Genomic DNA, 21,558 nt, shown 5'->3' on the forward strand with positions numbered 1-21,558 from the left:
CGTAATCACTGAGTTCAGGGAACTGTTTTTTGGATGCTGGTATCTTTGCATTCAAGGATGAACAATATTTTTACTATAACTAAACATCATGGAATCCAAATCACTCAGCAGTTAAAGATGAGTAGATTCATGGACTGTGTCTGCTCTTCATTCCCAGCTGATGATTTGGGGACAGTGATAGAGTAAACAGTATTCAGGACACCGTTTCCGATCTCAGTAAATCTGTGTTTAGAACGGCGAACACCAATCACAAGTACCTTTGGTGCGGCTCCCAACCGAATACTGTTGATGAGGGAGCATTCTAGCACTTGTCCTTCCTGGAAAGAGAGAATATAATATTGCAGTGAGCCTAAATTCTGCCAGACTTGTGGCACAAACAATACACTTAAACACTTGTGACGATTAAGGCACTGATCATCAAAGAGGAAGTGCAAAGCACCACCAACAATAATAATTTGTACTGATCGGAAATAACCAAGACCTCATACATTCCATTCCATATACAGATGAATACATATGAATGCAACTCTGAATAGTTGTTTATAAAATGCTGTTACTTTTTTATATAGGATGTTAATGTATGCGTATCATTGAATAATGGGTGTACATGAAATATAAAGTGGGAATAATGCGAACTTATTTATAACTTCAATTCTACTTTTCTTAAATTCAGCTCAAAGTTTTATTGAATGTGTACACTGTGCCACGCATTGAGTTAAGCCCTGCGATACAACCAGATGAACATGCTCTCTCTACAGCTTTAAGGTTTTAGCTTGAACAGCTCTTTTTCTGGGAAACCTTCCTAATTCCCAAGATTAAATCAAACATTTCTTTCTTAAGCTTTGTAGCAACCTGATCTTTCCTTTCACAACACTCAATGACTTGTACCTTTTATTAAATGTCAGACTTTCTTTCTAGACTGCACTCTATGAGGGCTAGGATAATGTCCCCAATAACCACTGTACCCCCAATGCCTGGCACTGGGAGCCCATTTCTAAAGCTCTTGAATGAATGAGTAAGCATAAGTCCATGCCCTAAAACTTGTCTAACCATTGAGAAATAAAGTGATTTAACCCAAACAGCAGAAAAGCAAAACTTTTGCTATTCCTGGGCCATACCTTTCCTTCACTTTTCCAGGTCAGAAAGAACCCAAATTCATCCACTTTGAAGAGGCAGTTGGGTTCAAACACAAAGGATTCCTGTTAAAGAGAAATGTGTTAATCAGCATGACTCACACCATGTTCAATCTAATAAGAATGCAAGTATCTTTTACCCTCTAACCACGGGAAAATGAGAAATCACCCTTTTGTATCCTGAATCGGATGACCACATTTCTTATTATATATATTATGGGATGTTTCCATTTAGAAAACTTTTCTCATTCACATTTGCATGGAGATGAAATTTTATGCAGCATCCTCCTCTCGAGTAGCTTTAGGAACAAAACATACTCAGGATCTGAAGGTCACACAGAAGAAAGTTTCCCTAAGACCTTGGAAGAGGAGCTCTCAGAAGGAAGAACACACTGCCCGTACCTAACACAATGCCAACAATCAGGAGAAAATATTTTTGAAATTTATTATTATTTTGTTTATAATCCAGTATTCAGTTGTCTACTTAGACAACTGCCGAGATTTTTGCTTTTATTGCTTTTATCCCCAACCTCATCCAGGGTTCCGTAAACCAGGATGTGAGCACGTGAGCAGCACTGGGAGCTGCTCCACGTGGTCCGCACACCAGCAGCATCACCATCACCTGGGACCTTGACTGACCTGTAGAACCTAAGACTCCGGCTCAGAGGGAATGAATCAATCTCCGGAGTGGGGCTCAGAAGTCTGTTCTAATAAATCCTGCAGGGGATTCTGATCCACAATAAAGTTTGAGGACCACTGCTATAGACTTTGACACCAGAAACCTGGTGAATTCTACAAAATCAAAATTTAAATCAAGAACGAATGTGATATGAAAAGCAATCAATGAAGAAGTGAAGTGTTGCAACTACCAGTTGATGCTTCTCATCTTTCTCCCCCCCCCAACTCTGTCACACGCTAAAAGAGAGAGAGAGAGAGAGAGAGAGAGAAAGAAAGAAAAAAGGAAGCTAGCCTAAAGCAAGGGTGTCAGAGCAGCTATGTTGTACTTGCTAAAGGATCCCTGCAAGAAAATACCATTGTGCTTAAGAACACCAGGAAAATTCTATGTCAATGAGAGGAAAGGGGTGTCCAGGGAATGAACCTTGATGCCATCCACCTTCTGGCTGGATTACTCCAAGCCTAGGCACCCATGTGTCAACCAATCCACACAGTTTTCTCATGATCTAAAAAACATGTCCTGCATTATTACAACTCCAGGAATAAGAAACCTGTCTGGCAAACACAGATCAAGGCAGTCACTTAAATCTAAGATTTTTAGACGAGATCGGGTGTGTTCAGGGTGGTATGGCCGTAGACAATCTAAGATTTTTAAAGGCAGTTCAGACTCTTAGCTCCACCTCTTTAAACGGTATCTTTCTAAATTCCAGGGAAGCAGCAACATGCATCAAGGGAAACCCCATGTCAAGACTCTGGGCCACCACAGAGTGACAGAATTTACAGTCCTAGAAGCCATAAGCAAAACTATTCTTCCCACACATTTGGGATATTTTCTGACAGATGAAGAATTAGCATACATATGTCAACTCCGTTCCAGGCATGCACTGGGCACTGAGGTCATAACAATGAATACTGCAAAGGAAGGGGAATGGTATGCCCTTCATCTTTTGAATCCAAACCCAGTTCTGACGTTCATTATTATTTACCTTCTTCTAGGAAGATCCTTTCTAAATCTCAGAATCCTTGTCCTATAAATGGAAGTATTGATACCTGCCTTTCAGGCTTGTTGTGAGAATTGAATGAAACGGCAAATATACTTGGAAGAAAGACAGTTATATTTCAGCAAGGGGTAGCAAATAAATAACACTATGAAATTGCCAACATGTGATTTTTTGGACCCATACAATGGCTCTTTTGGATGGTTCAATGTCTTAGGAAAAGCTTGATCTAGAAGTTGACCATTTAGATGAGTCTTAGGGAATGAGTAGAAGTTATCCAGGTGAAGTAGGAGGCCAGGCAGAGGGACAGTATTTGTAAAGACATGCAGGTTTGTTCTGACGCTGAGGAATTCTAAGGAGTTGGTGTGGTTAGAACACCTCAGGGGAGCAACAGGGGACAAGACTGTGCATATATCTGCAGCTAAACCAGGAGGGTGTTGAATATGCTGGCAAAGGTATTAATCTTGACCCAGAGGGCCATAGGAAGTCTTATTGCTAATTGAGAAATGAGAACTACCATTTATTAAACTATGAGAATTAACACATTTTAGAATACTACCCAAGCAACATCCTGTCAGCGCACAGTGTTTGAAAGTCAGTGCACAATGCCCTAACGTGGTATTGATGGAGTAGGCCCATACTGAGTCAGCTGCCATCAGTATTAATCTACTTCCACCCTATCTAATGCCAAATGATGATTTGAGTGCTCCATGAAATACACACAATGAATAAGAATGGTTTTCCAATTTACTTCGAGGTGGAACTCTCAGTTCGTTGGCCACCTTCACCACAATAATGCTATTTTTCTTTCTTCTTCTTTCAGAGCTTATCATCACCACCTTGAAATTTTGATTCTTAATGTCCCATTCTTGGTTCATGTCATCTGATCCTTCTAGCCCCTAGCTTGGCAGTCCTCATTCTGTATCTTCCTTCTTTGCAACTTCCCGTTCATTAACCCTGCGGTCCCTGACTTATCCATCAGACTCTCTTTCACTTCTGTCCTTGTCTAGCTTATTTCCAAGATTCAATATTACAATTTCTTTCCCACAGACACCCTCAACTCCCCTGTCTCATTTCTGTTTCTTGACTAAAAGAACTAAGAGTCTATCTTATCCATATTTTATCACTGAACTTGATAAAGAAAATCACAAAACTGGATTGTCTGATTTTAAATTCAAGATTACAGCATAGGGAATAGAAATCAGTAATATTGTATTCAATAATAACTATGTATGGTGCCAAGGGAATCCTAGACTTATCAGGGGTATCACTTTATAAGTTATATGACTATCTCATCACTATGCCATACACCTGAAGTGAATATAATTTTGAATGTCAAGTGTAATAAAATATACAAAATTAATTAATTAAAAAATAAATTCAAGAATATAAGCTTCAAATGGATAGTCAACAGTGACTTTCCACCTTTTAACACTTTCTGAAAAGGCTCTCCACTCTTTAAAAGGACTATTTCATTGCTTCTTCTCAAACCCCTTTACTCCCAGCCAATTACTGAGTAAAGGAAACCTATCTGATGAGAACCTTTCTCCTTCTTCCCTCCAAATGAAAGAATGCTTTCTCCCATCAAAGGTTAATCCCCCCCCCACTTCTGCTCCCGATTCAGTCCTCTTCCAGATTCCAACCTCTTTCACCTACACAAGGACTTTGGTCATTTATCACCACCCAACACGCATCATTATTTTTTCTCTCTATGAGATCATTCCTGTCAGCACATAAATAGATTCAAGTAGTTCCCACTTCCTCCTTCATTTAAGTACCTCATTTAAGTGTCTCCACTACCTCTCTTCTATACTGTCTTTGACCCATTCTCCCTGCCTTCCATTCCTATCACCCTCTAAAACTTCTCTGCCCAAGTTCACCAGGACTGTCATGAGGCCAAAGGAAGTGCACACTTTCCTTTTCTTACCTGATTTGATCTCTAAGTGGTGACTCTTCGCTCCTTGGAACAGTTCAGTCTAGCTATCCTGTCTGTGTTCCATTCCTTTAATCCCTTTTCCTTCTCTAGCCAACACCTACATGGTCCTGGGAATCCTCTTTTCCACTGTGCCCCTAGATCTCATGTAACCCGTGGCTATTTGTTGATGACTCCCCAATTTATAATAGCAGCCAAGTCTTCTCCAGGTTCCAGATTCAGAAATTTAACTCTCTACTGGACATCTCTACTCAGATATTCAGAAGAAGTATGTTCATAACTGAATTCTTTATTCCCCACTCTCTCTCTCAAAGACTATTACAAGACTTGCTTAGCTCAATAAACATCACTAGTATCTACCCACTTAATAAAACTGAGTCATTCCTGACTTTCCTTCATCCCTCCCTCACACTTCCATTAACAAGTCTATGTCTGTAGTATTTTTCATATACATAAATATTTTATTCCATCTTCACCATCACCATCTTGGTGCAAACCATCATCATTTTTTTCTCCCACATACTGATCTTCTCACTTCTACTTTTTCTTTCCAAAGCAGCCAGACTGATTCTTTAAACTGTTAATCATTTCATTAAAATCATTCAATGAATGAATTCCCATCATGTTTAGGATAAAATCCCAACTCCTTGCCATGACCTAGAAGGTTCTTCACAACGTAGGTCCTAGAGAACTTAAGCCGCTTTTTCATCTTTGTTCACGACAACCATCAGAACCCTTCTCCTTGAACTTCTCAAGCTCTTTCTAGCCTCAGGGCCTTTGCCTTTGCAGTTCATTGGGTCCAGAAGCCTCTTCTCACTGCCGTTAGCATGAGCTGGCTCCTCTTCACTGTACAGCCCTCACTGCAATTATCCTCTCTTCCAAGCGGCTGTCCTGGACCTTCTTAATAGGTTTCTCATTTTATTCTCTATTACCCTGATTATTTCTTTTCTTGTACTGAACAGTCTAATTACTTACTTCCTTTGTTTATTGGTTAATCACCTGGCTCCTACACCAGAGCATACTTCTTGAGGGCACAGTCCTTCAAACTTTCTTGCACACGTCTGTGCTTCAAGCACCCAGCATATCAAAGGCACACTAAAACTAAATTCATGCACTAAGGAATGAAATGAACATATTTTTTTTGGAAAAACATTTTTATTGCAGGCCAGTATATAAAACATAAACAAGGAGTTACTCAAGTTGCGGGGGTGTATCAGGGCCAGAACCTATCAGGGTCAGTCCCTGGAGGCCCGCCAGAGACAGCCGTACGAATTCATGAGTAATCTGTTGAGGCTGTCTGCCCAGAGAAAGGAGCACCTGCTTCGGCTTCTCACGAGCTCATCTCAGAGGTTGGGCCTGGCTTTGAGGCACCTGCTGGGAATGCCTGTTAGGCTGGGAGCACTGTTTGAATGCCACCTCAAAGAAATCATTTTTGAAATGTGATAAGAACTTTGGGCAAGGAGAAGAAAAATACGGCGAAATAGGAAAATAAGGACAGAGTGAAATAAGCTTTCAGAAATGCTTGTCATAGGTCCTGTGCAAAGTGAAAATAGGATGCCAGTCTGGTTCTGGCCTTTCTAGTAAACAAAAAGCAAAACAGGAACGAATTTCATTTACCAGGTGCCCATATAATTCATCGATGGAACGTATCAGATGTTAGGAGAGGCAATGACCAGAACAGAAATCCTCCAGTGAGACCTCTCCCAAGATTTGCACAATTCTAAATACAAGGTTTCCAACAAAGACTACAGTGACCTTGTCAAGTGTGACTGGCAAAGTCTGGGACCAAATGTACTCCAACTACCCATGAAAACCAGAGAGCAAATTTGAGGGTGGGTAGCTATCAGCTAGAAGAAACTGAAACACAGCATAGTGAGGTTTCTCTCCATCCCCACGAACAAACAGAGGACCTGAGTCTTAGCTAAGTAAAGGCACACAATCTAGTGTCTTTTTTTTAATCTGACAGTAGTTCTTAATTTCACACGAACACTTGTTGCCCAGAACTTGGGCTGTGGCCCCAGGAACAGACGTGGCAGGGCAGGGGACAGTGCAGAAGGGACCTGGGCCCTTTCTCCTGTGCAAGTCTGTCTTTTCTCTGGTTAACAAAAGGTGACGGAATCTGCTCGCAAGGAAACACCCCTGAACAGAACTTCTTCCAGGGGGCTGGGAATTTCATGTCTCAGATGCTTTAGCTGAAATTCATCACAGTCACACTTTAGAGCTCAGGACAAGTAAACTCATCCAGCCCAACCCAGCTCTTTCCTCCGGCCAGTGGGACAAAGGAGCTGAAAGGGACAGAAACGCCTTTGGTGAAACTAGGGACTAGCTAGGGGGGCAGGGGGCATTTTGTTTGAGAGGCTAGAAAAGTCACTGTTGCTGGAATCACTGCCTCTAGAATCCCAGCTTGAAGGGACGTGGGCCACTAAGGCATCAGGAGACACAGGCTGTATCAACGTTATTCAGTGTCACAACCCACCTTTCAAAGAACTGAGTTACTTTCACAATAAAGATCATCAATCTTTTCCCTTTGTTTCATTTTTTAAAACTTTTTTGGTTCAGTAAAATTTAATCCCATTTCTCCTTAGTGGGAATGGCAGAGAACCTGGCAGCAGTCACACCTGAAGGAGGCCTTGCTGTTCTTGTCGCTGAATGGCAGTAACTGTCACCAGGCATCTTACCTCAGAAGTAAAGAATAGCATCAACATTCCGAGTGGCCTGGCTTGGAAGAGTCGATAAAAGATATGGAAAAGTAGTGAGAAAAAGGCACGGCTCTCCTGACTTTTCATGCTGTATTTAAACTAGAACCTGAACGTAGGCCTGACGGTGCATGTTATTAACATGTCCTCTGACATAGCCTTGGCTCTGTGAGGATGTGGGCTGCTCTGGGAGGACCTGGATTGTGGGGGAGGATCTGGGTTGGGGGAGGATCTGGGTTGGAGGAGGATCTGGATTTGGGGGGAGGATCTAGATGGGGGGAGGATCTAGATGGGGGAGGATCTAGATTGGGGGAGGATCTGGATTGGGGGGATCTGGACTGGGGGAGGATCTGGATTGGGGGAGGATCTGGGTTGGGGAGGATCTGGATTGGAGGAGGATCTGGGTTTGGGGGAGGATCTAGATTGGGGGAGAATCTGGATTGGGGGAGGATCTGGATTGGGGGGATCTGGATTGGGGGAGGATCTGGGTTTGGGGGGAGGATCTGGGTTGGGGGAGGATCTGGATTGGGGGGATCTGGACTGAGGGAGGATCTGGATTGGGGGAGGATATGGATTGGGGGAGGATCTGGATTGGGGGAGGATCTGGATTCGGGGGATCTGGACTGGGGGAAGATCTGGATTGGGGAGGATCTGGACTGGGGGAGGATCTGGATTGGGGGGATCTGGACTGGGGGAGGATCTGGATTGGGGGAGGATCTGGGTTGGGGGGAGGATCTGGATTGGGGAGGATCTGGATTCAGGGGATCTGGATTGGGGGGATCTGGACTGGGGGAGGATCTGGATTGGGGGAGGATCTGGGTTGGGGGGAGGATCTGGATTGGGGGAGGATCTGGATTGGGGAGGATCTGGATTGGGGGAGGATCTGGATTCAGGGGATCTGGACTGAGGGAGGAACTGGATTGGGGGAGGATCTGGATTGGGGAGGATCTGGATTGGGGGAGGATCTGGATTGGAGGAGGATCTGGATTGGGGGAGGATCTGGGTTGGGGGGAGGATCTGGATTGGGGAGGATCTGGATTGGGGGAGGATCTGGATTGGAGGAGGATCTGGATTGGGGGAGGATCTGGGTTGGGGGGAGGATCTGGATTGGGGAGGATCTGGATTCGGGGGATCTGGACTGGGGGAGGATCTGGACTGGGGGAGGGTCTGGATTGGGGGAGGATCTGGATTCGGAGGATCTGGACTGGGGGAGGATCTGGACTGGGGGAGGATCTGGACTGGGGGAGGATCTGGATTCGGGGGATCTGGACTGGGGGAGGATCTGGACTGGGGCTCAAATGAGCCGCCTAAGAGAGTCAAACTCTGTTTCCGATGGCTTGCTTTCTGGTCATCAATAGTTATGACTTCCCACCTTCTCTTTTAGTTCCAGACAAAAAACATAAATCATTGGAACTTAATTTTTAAAGTCTGCCAGTGTGAGATGCCACATTCTCGTCTCTGTTGCTCTCTGTCTCTCTCTCCCCCAGAAGCACCTGGATATTCTGAGGCTGAACCTGGATGCTCTGATTCTGAGAGGACCCTGTGTCTCAGCAGAACACTGGGACTCTTGCCATAGAACACTGACTCTTGCCATAGAACACTGACTCCTGTCATAGAACACTGACTCTTGCCATAGAACACTGACTCTTGCCATAGAACACTTGAAATTATTTTAAGACATCTGGCCCCTACCTCTCATCTTGCAGAAGGAAGAACACAGTCAACAAAATATGCCATTAGGAGGAGTTGGTGGCCACTCAAAGTAACTTTCTTGGGCAGGAAAACTCATGTTAGTGAAACCAGTTGCCTTAGCAACTAAAATAAGCAAAAATTAATGAAGACCAGCTTACTCAGAGCCCGGGAGGAAAATACATGTTTTTGTAATAAATATTTACAATAAATATTAAGAATATATGTCACCTTCTCACCCTTCCCTTTCCTACACCATCCCCTGAGCAAACTTGAGTCAGGCTCCTCTGAACATTCTTCGCAACGAGGCCTGCACTTTTGGACTTTGGTGCCTGTTTTTGCAATGACCAATGTTAGCAAGGATCCTGCTCAATGTATTTCACCAGAAACCCCCATCCTCAATGATCTGATCACCCTGATACCTGCTCGGGTTCCACCACCCCCCAGGTTGGGTTAGCCTAAATCGCCCCTTATTCCTGACATTTCCTTTTAGTAATTTTCCATCCACGGACACTCACCTATTCCTTGGCTATAAATCCCCTTTTCTTGTTGCATTCAGAGTTGAGCTTAAACTCTCGCCCTTTCTGTAAAACCCTACTGTAGCAGTCTCCTGGGTACAGACCTACCATTTTTTGAACAAGTGTTATAAACAACTTTTTCTTGAATGCCTCTTTTCCCCAAATTCTAAGAACAACAGGAGATGTGCTTTGCAGAGGTGCCTGAAACGTGGCAAGTCAGGTAAGTTCCTCTTCTCAGTAAAGCACTTCTAAGAAAAACCCAATTAGTACCAGAATAACAATTAGCACTGAGCCAGTGATTAGATATATGGTGACACAGAAGACACATATCTGAAGAGGCAGGTTAAGGAAAGACTCTTTTATTTATTTTTTAAAAATTATTTATTTATTTATTTATTTATTTATTTATTTATTTATTTATTCATTTGAGAGAGAGAGAGAGAGGAGCAGGAAACTTCAACTCCCATATGTGCCTTGACCGGGCCAGCCCAGGGTTTTGAACCGGCAACCTCAGCATTCCAGGTTGACGCTTTATCCACTACGCCATCACAGGTCAGGCCAGAAAGACTCTTTTAAATTAAACTCCTGCTATATGGAGATGACAGACCATGTTGAACAAAGTCACTAAAAAGAAAAGAGTCACCAATGACTTCCACGAACATTCCCTCTGATATATGCATTCTCCACTTAAATTCAGGTTTTAAAAATGTTTTTCTTTATACTAGCAACGTCATACGTCATTCCCTTCTCACTTTTGTTTTTTTTTTATTTTAAATAATTTATATTTAAGCCTGAAAGATTCACAGTTCCTACTGGCTCTGGGGGTGAATTCTGGCTTTATTCCTTTTTACTGTGTCTGAAAAAAGTGCCAAAATAACTAAAACATGCACACAAAGACCGCTGCTAGCTTCTAGAGAATTCTGCAGTGAGTGCAGAGTTGGCTTCAGAAACTTGCAGTCCCAAAGATGTAGCATTGAATGATCCTACAAGGGAGGGGATTGAGTGGTGAGGGGAGGCGGGTTGGAGAGGGTGGCTACGTCAGTTGGGTCATCGTGGAACAGACACCAAAGGGACTTGGAAGTGTAAGAGATTCGTTCTGTGAGAAAGGGGAGAGGAACCAGGAGCAGGAGAGACAGCCTTCAAATATGAGGCAGGACGGACACCCGTGGAAGGAGAACAGGTAAGAAGCAGGGCTGAGTAAGAAGGATCTCTGGCTACAGGCATCTCTGCCAGGTGGATATGTGTCACAGAGCAAGGCCCACTCACCAGAGGAGCCCTATGGGGGGCAGGAAAGGACCCGCTCCAGCATCTCTGCCGTGGTTCTCATTGGCTGGGGACCTCGGCACAAACATTACAGGGGTGCTGGAGACGCCACAGCTGGAGGCTGTCCACTGGCCACACTCCAGTGGCAGACTGCTCTAGGAAGATTTAAGTGGCACAACTCCATGGCTGCAACAGATGGGATCTCTCATTAACTCTTCTCCAGATCCCAAATAAGGACTTCCAGTTCCAGTTCTTTGGGGTCCTTAAAGTTTCTTGCAAATTAGGAACCACTTAAATAAAAAATTTGAGTCTGAGATCCATAACTAAGGACTTGCTGGCTCATTGTCTCTACTGAGTGATGCACTGAAGCATGAATTCCTTGCTAGGGATAGATAACACAGTACATAAAAACACAGTTTCCACTCTCCTGGCTTTTATTCTGGGGGTGGGGGATTGACAAGGAACAAAAAACAGGTAATATATCAGGAACTGATAAGTATGAAAATAAATTTTTAAAAGGGTAAAGGGAATGTGTGAATGGATATGTGCACACATAATTATTATTATTTTTTGTTACAAAGACAGAGAAAGGGACAGACAGGAACAGACAGGCAGGAAGGGAGAGAGAGATGAGAAGCATCAATTCTTTGTTGTGGCTCCTTAATCTCCTTAGTTGTTCATTGATTACTTTCTCATATGTGCCTTGACTGGGGAGCTACAGCACAGCAAATAACCTCTTGCTCAAGCCAGTGACCTTGGGCGCAAGGCAGTGGCCTTGGGCTTCAAGCCAAGACCTTGGGCTCAAGCCAGCGACCATGGTATCATGTCTATGATTCCATGTTCAAGCCAGTGACCCCATGCTCAAGCTAGTGAGCCTACGCTCAAGCGGGATGAGCCCACGCTCAAGCCTGCGACCTTAGGGCTTTGAACCTGGGTTCCTTGCATCCCAGTCCGATGCTGTATACACTGTGTCACTATGGTCATGAAGGCTTCTTAGATGATGTGACTTTGAGCAGAACTGGAATGAAATGAGGAAGTGAAACATGTGGGGAAAAGCAGTCCTGAGAGGAAACTGCATATGCAAAGGCCCTAAGGTTGGAGTGTGTCTGGTATTTTCAGGGAACACTGATGGGAAAGTGAAGTGAAAAGTCACATACGGAACTTGTAAGGGGGACAGATGAACTTGGAAATTAGTTGCAAAGAGGTAGAAAGCCTATGAAGGTTTAAACAAAGAGAGGGATATACTCAAACTTATATTCTAAAAAAAATCCACCTTACTGATCCCTCAAAATGCCCTGAAAATTATCACCCCAATTTTTCAGACTAGGACTCAGTGGCTTAATGTTTAATGAGTTTGAGACTTCATAATCCTGTCTTTTGAGTAGCAACGCCAAAACTGAACCTATTTTGACTTCACCCTAACACCATGCCCTTAACCAGCTATGTGTATTTCAAACTCTTCCAGAAAAAGCTCTCTGGAAAAGATTTTACTCAAAGTACCTCTTAGCACAGAAACCATTTCTTTATTTGCAAACAATATCCTGGCAACTTGGCTTTGGAGAGCAAAAACTAGGCTTCTCTTTGCATCTCCCAAAGTTAAGAGAGCACCTGCTCTTTTAGGTACTGGAAAGAAGAAAGTCCACAGTAGAAGAACAGCCCCAGGGGACATCTTTGGTAGGAACAGCATGTCATCCTCCATACCTGGGAAGCTATACAGGCTCAGCCCATACACTTTATTCCATGTCTTGAACAAGGCATCATTGCAGAGCAATTTCTTACCATTTATGGCTTTAAGAGCAAGTAGTTTAAAAACCATGTGTTTCCAATTAATTCTTCAGAATCAATATTAAGTATTTAAAAGAAAAGCTTCCCTGCTAAGGATATTTTATGTCTATTTCCACTGATTGAAAGAAAGTGTTATATTCCTTTTATATAGTTTTTATTGAATGATAGATTTTTTCTGAAGTGGGGGCAGACAGGGACAGACAGGCTGGAAGGGAAAGAGATGAGAAGCATCAATTCTTTGTTGTGGCATTTTAGTTGTTCATTGACTGCTTTCTCATATGTGCCTTGACTGGGGGGCTACAGCACACAGAGTGACCATGGACTTAGGCCAGCGACCTTGGGCTCAGACCAGTGACCTTGGGCTTCAAGCCAGCGACCTTTGAGCTCAAGCCAGCAACCATGGGGTCATGTCTACGACCTCACACTCAAGCTAAGGACCCTGTGCTCAAGCTGGTGAGATGGTGCTCAAGCCAGTGACCTTGGGGTTTCAAACCTGGGTCCTCAGCATCTCAGGCTGACACTCTATCCACTGTGCCCCTGCCTGTTCAGGATGACTAATTAATCTTTAAAGAGAGAAAGAGGAAGGGGAGGAGAGAGAGAGAGAAACATCGATTTGTTGTTCCTTTTATTTATGTGTTCAGTGGTTGATTCTTGTATGTGCCCTGAAAAGGGATTGAACCTACAATCTTGTTGTGTCAGGAAGATGCTCTAACCAATTGAGCTACTCAGCCGGGGCAGTCTTTTCTGTTTGTTTTTTGTTTGTTTTGTTTTGTTTTGTTTTTTTGAATAAAGGCTGAAAAGTCCCAGTTAATACCTTTCTATCCTTAAAGGCTGATTTGTATTGATCATAAAGGAGAGGTATTAGTGTTCTGGGGGACATTTATTTTCTCTTAGGGGAAAACAGGTGAAAAAAAATTCTTTCATTCCTTACATCCCTACCAGACTCAAATTAAGAACTCCTGGGTGTAATAGAATAATAATTATGGTTTAGAACACATAATGCAGATGGGTTACTAAAAAGAGCTAAGCAGATCTTTAAACAGTTCTAGCTTCCATTACTAAACTTTAGGGAAAAAAATTAAACTTAATATATATTGTACATCATACATATTTCTCTAAAAATGTTTCTTTGTGTAGGGGAAGAAAATTTTTTCCTTGACCCTTTTAGGGTCCCTGGTTGGGTCTAAAAATTAAACTGACAAACAGATTAGCAAAAGAATAGCAAATCAATTTATTTAAAGTAAGTTTTACTTGACACAGAAGCCTTCAAAAGAAAACAAAGACCCAAAGAAACATTTAGACCTGAGTATTTTTATGTGACGTTTGATGAAGAGTGGACAGGCATGGAGGAATATGACAGGTCTAGAAGTAGGAGGTAAGTGCAATAAACTTGAGGGTGTTTAGCAAGACCTGCTTGTTCAGATTCTTCTCAAGGTCCCTTTGTCTTTGGAGAGAAGGATGCTCTTTCCTCCAGGTGTGTGTGTGTGGGGGGGGGCATCTCTACCACAAGGCTTTTATGACCCATTTCAGGGAAGAAGGGCATGGGGGAGGAAGGTCAGAGGGACCTTCCTGCTTCTGCTGTTTTCTCATTCTCCTTCAATTTAAAATATTCAATCTGCCCAGGTGCCATATTTGGGGGTAGAGTGACCTGAACCCCGTCATTCCTACAGGGCAGCCGTTCTGACTCATAACACATGTGGCTGTGATCTGTGTATGTTCTCCTCCTCAGTACATCAGTTGTAGAGATGCCCCACCGATTACTACACGTTGGATAGTTGGCAATGCCTTAAGTGATCTCTTTTTTTTTTTTTTTTTGTATTTTTCTGAAGCTGGAAACGGGGAAACAGTCAGACAGACTCCTGCATGCGCCCGACCGGGATCCACCTGGCACGCCCACCAGGGGGCGATGCTCTGCCCATCTGGGGCGTCGCTCTGTCGCTACCAGAGCCACTCTAAAGCCTGGGGCAGAGGGCAAGGAGCCATCCCCAGCGCCCGGGCCATCTTTCTGCTCTAATGGAGCCTCGGCTGAGGGAGGGGAAGAGAGAGACAGAGAGGAAGGGGGGGTAGAGAAACAGATGGGCGCTTCTCCTGTGTGCCCTGGCCGGGAATCGAACCCGGGACTTCTGCACGCCAGTCCGACGCTCTACCACTGAGCCAACCGGCCAGGGCAAGTGATCTCATTTTAAGCACTTTAGGGTCTCAAGCGATGACTGATGCCAAATGTTTAGCACTATGCCTGGCACATTAAGATTAAGTAGCTTAAAGAGAGCAATAAAATCCAGTACGTTCAACTCCTCCTGAAAAAGAAGTCTCTTTTACCAACCAGCTCTTTCCTCCTGTTATCTGCATTGCCTGTTTGGGCAAGATTAGCTATGAAAACCTTTAAATGGATTTAATAATTTTTTTTTCTTTTCAGGAAGCCTAAAACTCCTCACCTTTCCCTATGCACAGTGCTTCTCAAACTTGAACTGTATTATCAGAATCACACAGAGAGTTCTTTTATTTTCTTATTTTTATTAATTTTTAATGCAGTGATATTGATAAATCAGGGTACATATGTTCCAAGAAAACATCTCCAGATTATTTTGACATTTGATTATGCTGCATACCCCTCACCCAAAGTCAAATTGTCCTCTGTCACCTTCTATCTGATTTTCTTTGTGCCCCTCCCCTCCCCCTACCCCCTCCCTCTCCTTCCTCGCCCCTTCCCCACCCCTCCACCCCACCCCTTGTTACCATCACATTCTTGTCCATGTCTCTGAGTCTCATTTTTATGTACCATCTATGTATGGATTCATGTAGTTCTTAGTTTTTTCTGATTTACTTATTTCACTCCATACACAGAGGGTTCTTAACACAAGCATTGCTGAGCTCACAGCTAGAGTTCTGGTTCAGCAGGTTTGGGGTGGGGCCTGATGACTGCATTTCTAGCAAGTTCTCAAGTGCTGCTAACAGTGTGGGGTCAGGGACCACATTCCGAGAACCACTGCAGGCCAGCTAGGATGAACTCTTTCTGCTCAGCTAGGCATTCTACCATTTCAAGTCCTGGTTTTGCAATCTGAAAAAATAAGACTAAAACGACCTACCTAACAAGAGTTGTTACAGGCTTTAAAGAAACAACATTTATATAGTATTTACTTGTCAGACCATTTGTACAGTACCCAGCCTTAGGGTGGCAGGTATTTCTGCTGTAAGCACTACAAAGCACCCTCTCTAAAAACAACCGGAACCGTTAACAATGAAAATATCTCCTCATCATTTTTAGGAACAGGGAATTCACTCTTATTAAGTTGAGTTTAAAGAAATGCAGTCTTATTACTCAAGAAGGGGCGGCAAAATGATTCACTTAAAAATGTGCTGTATTAATACTGCATTCAACTGTTCATTTGTTCACGCTTGAATAAACTCTGTTAATTCAACGGCTAGACCACATGCATCAGTGGAGTGCATTCCTGAAAGAATTGTGCAAACAGAATGAAGCCAGGATGTCCTCTGGGCCTCGTCACCATCAGCCTGAGACCCGCAACACTGCACTCAGCAACCCTAGTTAAAAGGACGCCCTGGCCAAGCACTCCTGGGCACCTGCAGCCACAGACACGGCGCGAAGGAGCTGATATTGGGCATTTCCCTGTTCACACGTCAGGTTGAAAGGAAACAGTAAGAAACTAGCACTGTCATTTTAGCCACTGAGTTGTAGCTCAGTTTTTTAGCATAGTACAGTAAGTAATATTACAGAGAGCTAGGCTGCTCCTTAGCTAGTTCCTTAGATTTTAAGTTTACTAACTCAATCTCTACACACTTTCTTTCTGTTGTGTGTAGTTTTGTTTGGCTCCCTCAAGCCAACTCAAATTTCCATTTCTAGGAGGCGTCTCACGTCTCGCCATGAATAAGCAGTCCTTCCTGTACCCTTGGATAGCATCCGTCTCGGTGTAAGAGTTTTCCACTAGACGGATTCAGACACTATTTCATGGGTGAAATGCTTCCATTCCTCTAAAAAATAGAGCTATCTCCTACCCTTGTGAAGAAATGAAGAAAGGCCAATTCAGAGAAACTTCAGAGTGGGAAAAATATATAAAAATGAGAAGATAAGCAAAAATAAACAGACAAAAAGTGGACCATCTTAGAAAAGAAAGACAAGAACAATCACTTATGCAGCAAAAGCTGATACAATTCTAAAGTAAATGGGGGGGGGGAGGATGACTAAACTAAAAATAAAATAATACATTCATAAGAGAAAACAATGAACTAAAAACAATTACCTAAAAATGAAAGTATTATCCTTATCACCATCAATACCAATTTGTTACCCATTTTTAAAAATAGCATTATTTGTCTTCTAAGCTAGTTGTGTGCAGACAAAATCAAACTGGCCCCTGGTTTTGAAAATAAAATTTTATTGGAACAGTCCATTCATTTATTTATGGATTACCTATGTTCTATGATTGACTTTGTGCTAAAATGATAAAGTTGAATAGTTGAGAAAGAGACTCTGTGGGTCACAGAGCCTAAAGTATTTAATATCTGGTCTTCTGCAGAAAAAGTATGATGACCCCTGCTCTAAGTCTTTCCAACATCAGATGATCAATGACATAAAAAATGCCTATGACAACCGTGGTTGATTGCAAAGAGGGCCACAATCTTCCATTCCTACTCTTATCTACACTCTCAATGTGACTTTCCATCTCCTCCCATTAAGAAATGAAGTGTATGTCCCTATTCCTGAGTCTGGGCTGGCCTTGTGACTAGCATGCTTTAACCTGGAGAAGGCAGCAGGAAGTTGGGTGTGCCTAACAGATTTGAGCCCCGCCTGCTCACAGGAAGATGACAGAGCAGCTGGGGTGGAGACGGGACCTTCCCGCGAAGGCCATCCTAAATCAGCCTCCAGTTGGCCCCGCAAACTTGAGTGTGCTCTAGGAATCTATGTAGTAGAGCCCAGGCTATCCTGAACCTCTGATAATCAACCTCTCACTCCGACTGAAGGCAGAGAATGAAAATTGGGAGAAATGAAAAGCCATTTAGTGGCAGAAACTTTAGGAGTCTATTATTAGTGCTAAGAGTTGAGTAATAACAGCTTTTTAAGGTTTCCAACAGTGTTTGTTGAGGGACTGGCTGAGCACTTTACAGAACAAATGAGGTCTCAGCCATGGTGGAACCCTTGCTGTGAAGACACATTCACACACACTGAGTGTCTCATACATTCTTACAAGGAGCCTCGGGCACAGGCATATTGTCCCCATTGGAGGTGAAAGGGACGCCATCTCAGACAAGAGAAAAGACTAGCTCAAGGTCGTAATTCATAAATCTCAGCTCAAGACTCAAACCATAGTCTTTTGTCTTCAGGTCAACTTACTTTCTGAAGCTTGCCAAATGATACAGAACTTTCCTTAAATCCCAAAAGCTCAGATGACAATGGGCTCTAAGCTTCAGCGGCTGGAGAGTATTGATACCATCACCAGCACCGTTGTTTTAAAGGCTGGTCGGAGAAAGGAACAGGCCTGAGTGTTTTTGCACAAACTTGCTTTGGTGCTAGCTCTTGCAACTTGGGGTTGTTTCTGTGTTCAGGGCACTAAGTGCCCAGGTACCTAGTCACAGCTTTCTTAATATGTGAGGAAGAGTCACATGGCTATGATGACAAGAAAGGTAATTGAAGGCAGACAGGTGAGAAATCATATGATCCTTAGGTGAAAAAATACTGTTCAGACCCACCCACTTTAAAATCTGCTTTTTTTTAGCACAGAGATGTTAAGAAATTGTCTACGAAGAAATAGCCATCAAGAGGAAGGAATATGACTCCAGCTCACCCTCCTTAAATCCTTAGTGTCTCCAGCCACACTCTTGTATTCTCTGCATGCACAGCCCACACCCCCAGAAACTGCTCTCCACACAGCTACGAATGTAACTACCTCCAAATGTAAATCAGATCTGTCAGCCCCTGCTGAAAAACAATCAGAAAGAAAAATCCAAACTCCTTGTTCTGGTTCAACACCACTGGCTCTCACACTTGAGTGTGCAGTTGGCGTTCTTTGAAGGGCTTATTGACAGAGATTGCTGGGTCCACCCCCAGAGTTTCCGATTCATCCATGAGAATTTGCATTTCTAAGAAGGTTTCAAGTGATGCTGAGAGGCTGGTTTGGGGAACACACTTGGAAACTGCTTGCTGCTCTACATGGCGAGGCGTCTGCCTACTTCTCAGATCCCTGTTCTTAACCTGCGCCCACACAGGATGCCCGCTGCAACCAGGCTGCCCTGGGAGTGGAAGACAGAGAAAGGAGGAAAAGGCATCTATTTGCTCATCCTTTTGGATAGTTTGATATAATTTGAAATTATATTATTTTTGGTAGTTTTACACTTTAAATAGCAGACACAAGCCTCTATTTCATGCACCACCCACGATATCAACATTACCTCCCACTAAGAATATTAACCCTCTGGTCTTTTCTTCAGGTCCTCTAGCCCCTCATATTTTCTAACATCTGTCTGTGCCCCCTTTTTTCCCCCAGAAAGTTAATAATTCTTCATTTGATTTTGTCAAGAATAATTAAATGTTTTTCCTACCTTGAGGATGATTCTAAAAGCTGAGAGGCAAATATTATCATTATGATGACTATGTAAGTATCCTTCACCGTAAATACAAGCAATATGCTACCATTTTACCTTCTACTTTCTGAGCCCGATACCCTGACCCTGTAGGAACAACTCAGTTTCAATTATCCAAAACTTGGGAACCAGATAAGAAGTTGGTTATAGATTCTTTCAACGTTATACAAGAGCACTATCTAGAAACCAGCCCCAGAATGTCTTCTTTGTGTTTTCTTTTCTTTTTCTATTTTTTTTTAATGTGGCATGAATTAATCCTGCAATATTGATAAATAGGAGTCCAGTGTTCTCCTCTGTAATTACTATGGATGATATCCTAGGTGGATCATTCCTAGAACATATTTGCTGATGTTCTGCTTTCACTTTCCACACCTCAGGTGAAGCATTCTACCAACAGTGTTGGCAGGGCTGCCACGTCTGCATTTGTAGGAAAGAGAAAATACACTTAGTTTTAAGATACATGTACACGAAGAAATCTAAGGAGCACTTTATCTTGGAGTGTGGAGTAGATGGTGATGAGGTCACTGGGCTTTGTAATGAGATTCAAGTCTTGGTAAGCACTCACCAGAGAAATGACTTTGGGCAAGCTATTGAACTACTGTATAATAGTAGCTACCGCTTGGTGAGTTCCTAAGCATATATGCATGTACACTCTGATTTTCTCTAATCGGTACAATAAGCTTTCAGAGTAGCTGTTACAACTTTTGTTTTGCAGTAAAAGAATGACTTACTTTTATAGAAGATTGTACCTTTGTTTAACTTACTATTGACTATTGTTTCGGGCATGGGTTCTTTGAAGTTAGGTAGATGAGTAGCAGCTGTTTTTTGTTCTATAGAGATGCATCTGATTGTGTCTGGTAGAAAGAACAGCCAGAGAGGTTATGGTATTTTTGCCCATAGAGCAGTACCAGTAACCGGTTCTGTAGCTACTCGGTACTTAATTCAGCTTTTCTCTCCTGACTGCATTAAAACCCTCTTCCTCTAACATGTTTAGAACTAACTTTATCATCATGCTGGTGTCCTCAGTGAGGAGTTAAATACATCTTTAAGTCAAAATACTTTTTCTCTGAGGGTTGTGTTGTCAGTTTTTTGGAAATAATATTTGAAACATTTCTTGCTTCACTGCTGAGCCGCCTGGGATATGTAGGCTGCCTGGGCCTTCTGGACTTTTACTTCATGGCCCAACCTTGGACTTCAGAGCCACCTGGGAAATTCAGCCTGGCCTCTGGGCCTGACTGTAGGTTTGTGCTCCTCCTGCACAGTGATGTTCCTCTAGATTTGAGAATTGCCATCCTTGTTTCTGGTTTCCTGGAGACATTTGCATACACCAACTGGCTCCATTTGTGTGCACACGGGGGAGGAAGTAGGCTGGGAGAGGGCGGTGGCAGGTGGGAGGGGCGAAAGCAAGGATTTACCAGAAAAAGGCAGACCATATGGGCAGCTTGCCTCAGATGCATTACAGTCCCATGGGTGAGAAAAAGCGGTGGCCCAAGTTGGGATCTGTGGTGTGGGGATGGCGGGGCCAGTGCTGGCAAAGATGAGTCACCCATAAAACATTTACTCCCCTGGTCTTGCTGATGACTTTGTTGGTTCCAACAAAGTGAACTGAAAGTTGTTACTTTTTGATGGAGAAGGAGGACGGTATTAAAAAATATGGTTGTATGCTACTTTGAGCTGATGGTCTAGAATTGTGCTGTCCAAGATGATGGCCACCAGCCACATGTAGCTATGTAAGTTTTAATTAAAATTAAACCAAAATAAGAACTCAGGGCCTCAGTCCTGCCAGCCACATTGAAGGGCTGAATAACCACACGGAGTAATGGTCAGCACAGAGGCAGACCATGTCCATCACTGCTCTCTGTTATGGGGATCACTTTTCTTTAGGAGAGCAGCATCCGTTTTGTTGTTGTTGTTTTTTAAGAGAGAGAGAGAGCACGTGAGTGCATGAGCAAAAGAGAAAAAGAGAAAGGGAAAGAGATGAGGAGCATCAACTCATAGTTGCATCACTTTAGTTGCTCATTGATTGCTTTTCATATGTGCCTTGACTGGGGGTGCTCTTGCTCAAGCCAGCGACCTTAGGCTTCAAGTCAGCAACTTTAAGCTTCAAGTCAGTGACCTTTGGGCTCAGGCCAGCAACCCTGAGCTCAAGCCAGTGACCACAGGGTTTTGAACCTGGGATCTCAGTGTCCTAGGTTGACACTCTTTTGAAATTGTTTGTTTTAACTACATACTTTCTCTTCAAGATTATGCAAAAGGGAAGGAGGTCTCAGG

At 43.1% G+C, this 21,558-nt stretch overlaps 1 protein-coding gene across 10 annotated transcripts in view; it reads right to left on the reverse strand.

Moving 5' to 3' along the window:
* Positions 1 to 21,558, reverse strand: part of PLCB4 (phospholipase C beta 4) — a 387,833-nt gene that overhangs the window by 106,183 nt on the left and 260,092 nt on the right. For all 10 annotated transcript variants that reach the window (XM_066234675.1, XM_066234677.1, XM_066234673.1 and 7 more), the window contains 2 exons: positions 1,119 to 1,199; positions 258 to 317 (listed from right to left, as the gene is read on the reverse strand). In XM_066234675.1, the coding sequence (XP_066090772.1) occupies positions 258 to 317; positions 1,119 to 1,199 (141 nt within the window). The remainder of the gene's footprint in view (positions 1 to 257; positions 318 to 1,118; positions 1,200 to 21,558) is intronic.

This window comes from Saccopteryx bilineata, chromosome 6 (assembly GCF_036850765.1).
Source record: "Saccopteryx bilineata isolate mSacBil1 chromosome 6, mSacBil1_pri_phased_curated, whole genome shotgun sequence".
Taxonomy (NCBI): domain Eukaryota; kingdom Metazoa; phylum Chordata; class Mammalia; order Chiroptera; family Emballonuridae; genus Saccopteryx; species Saccopteryx bilineata.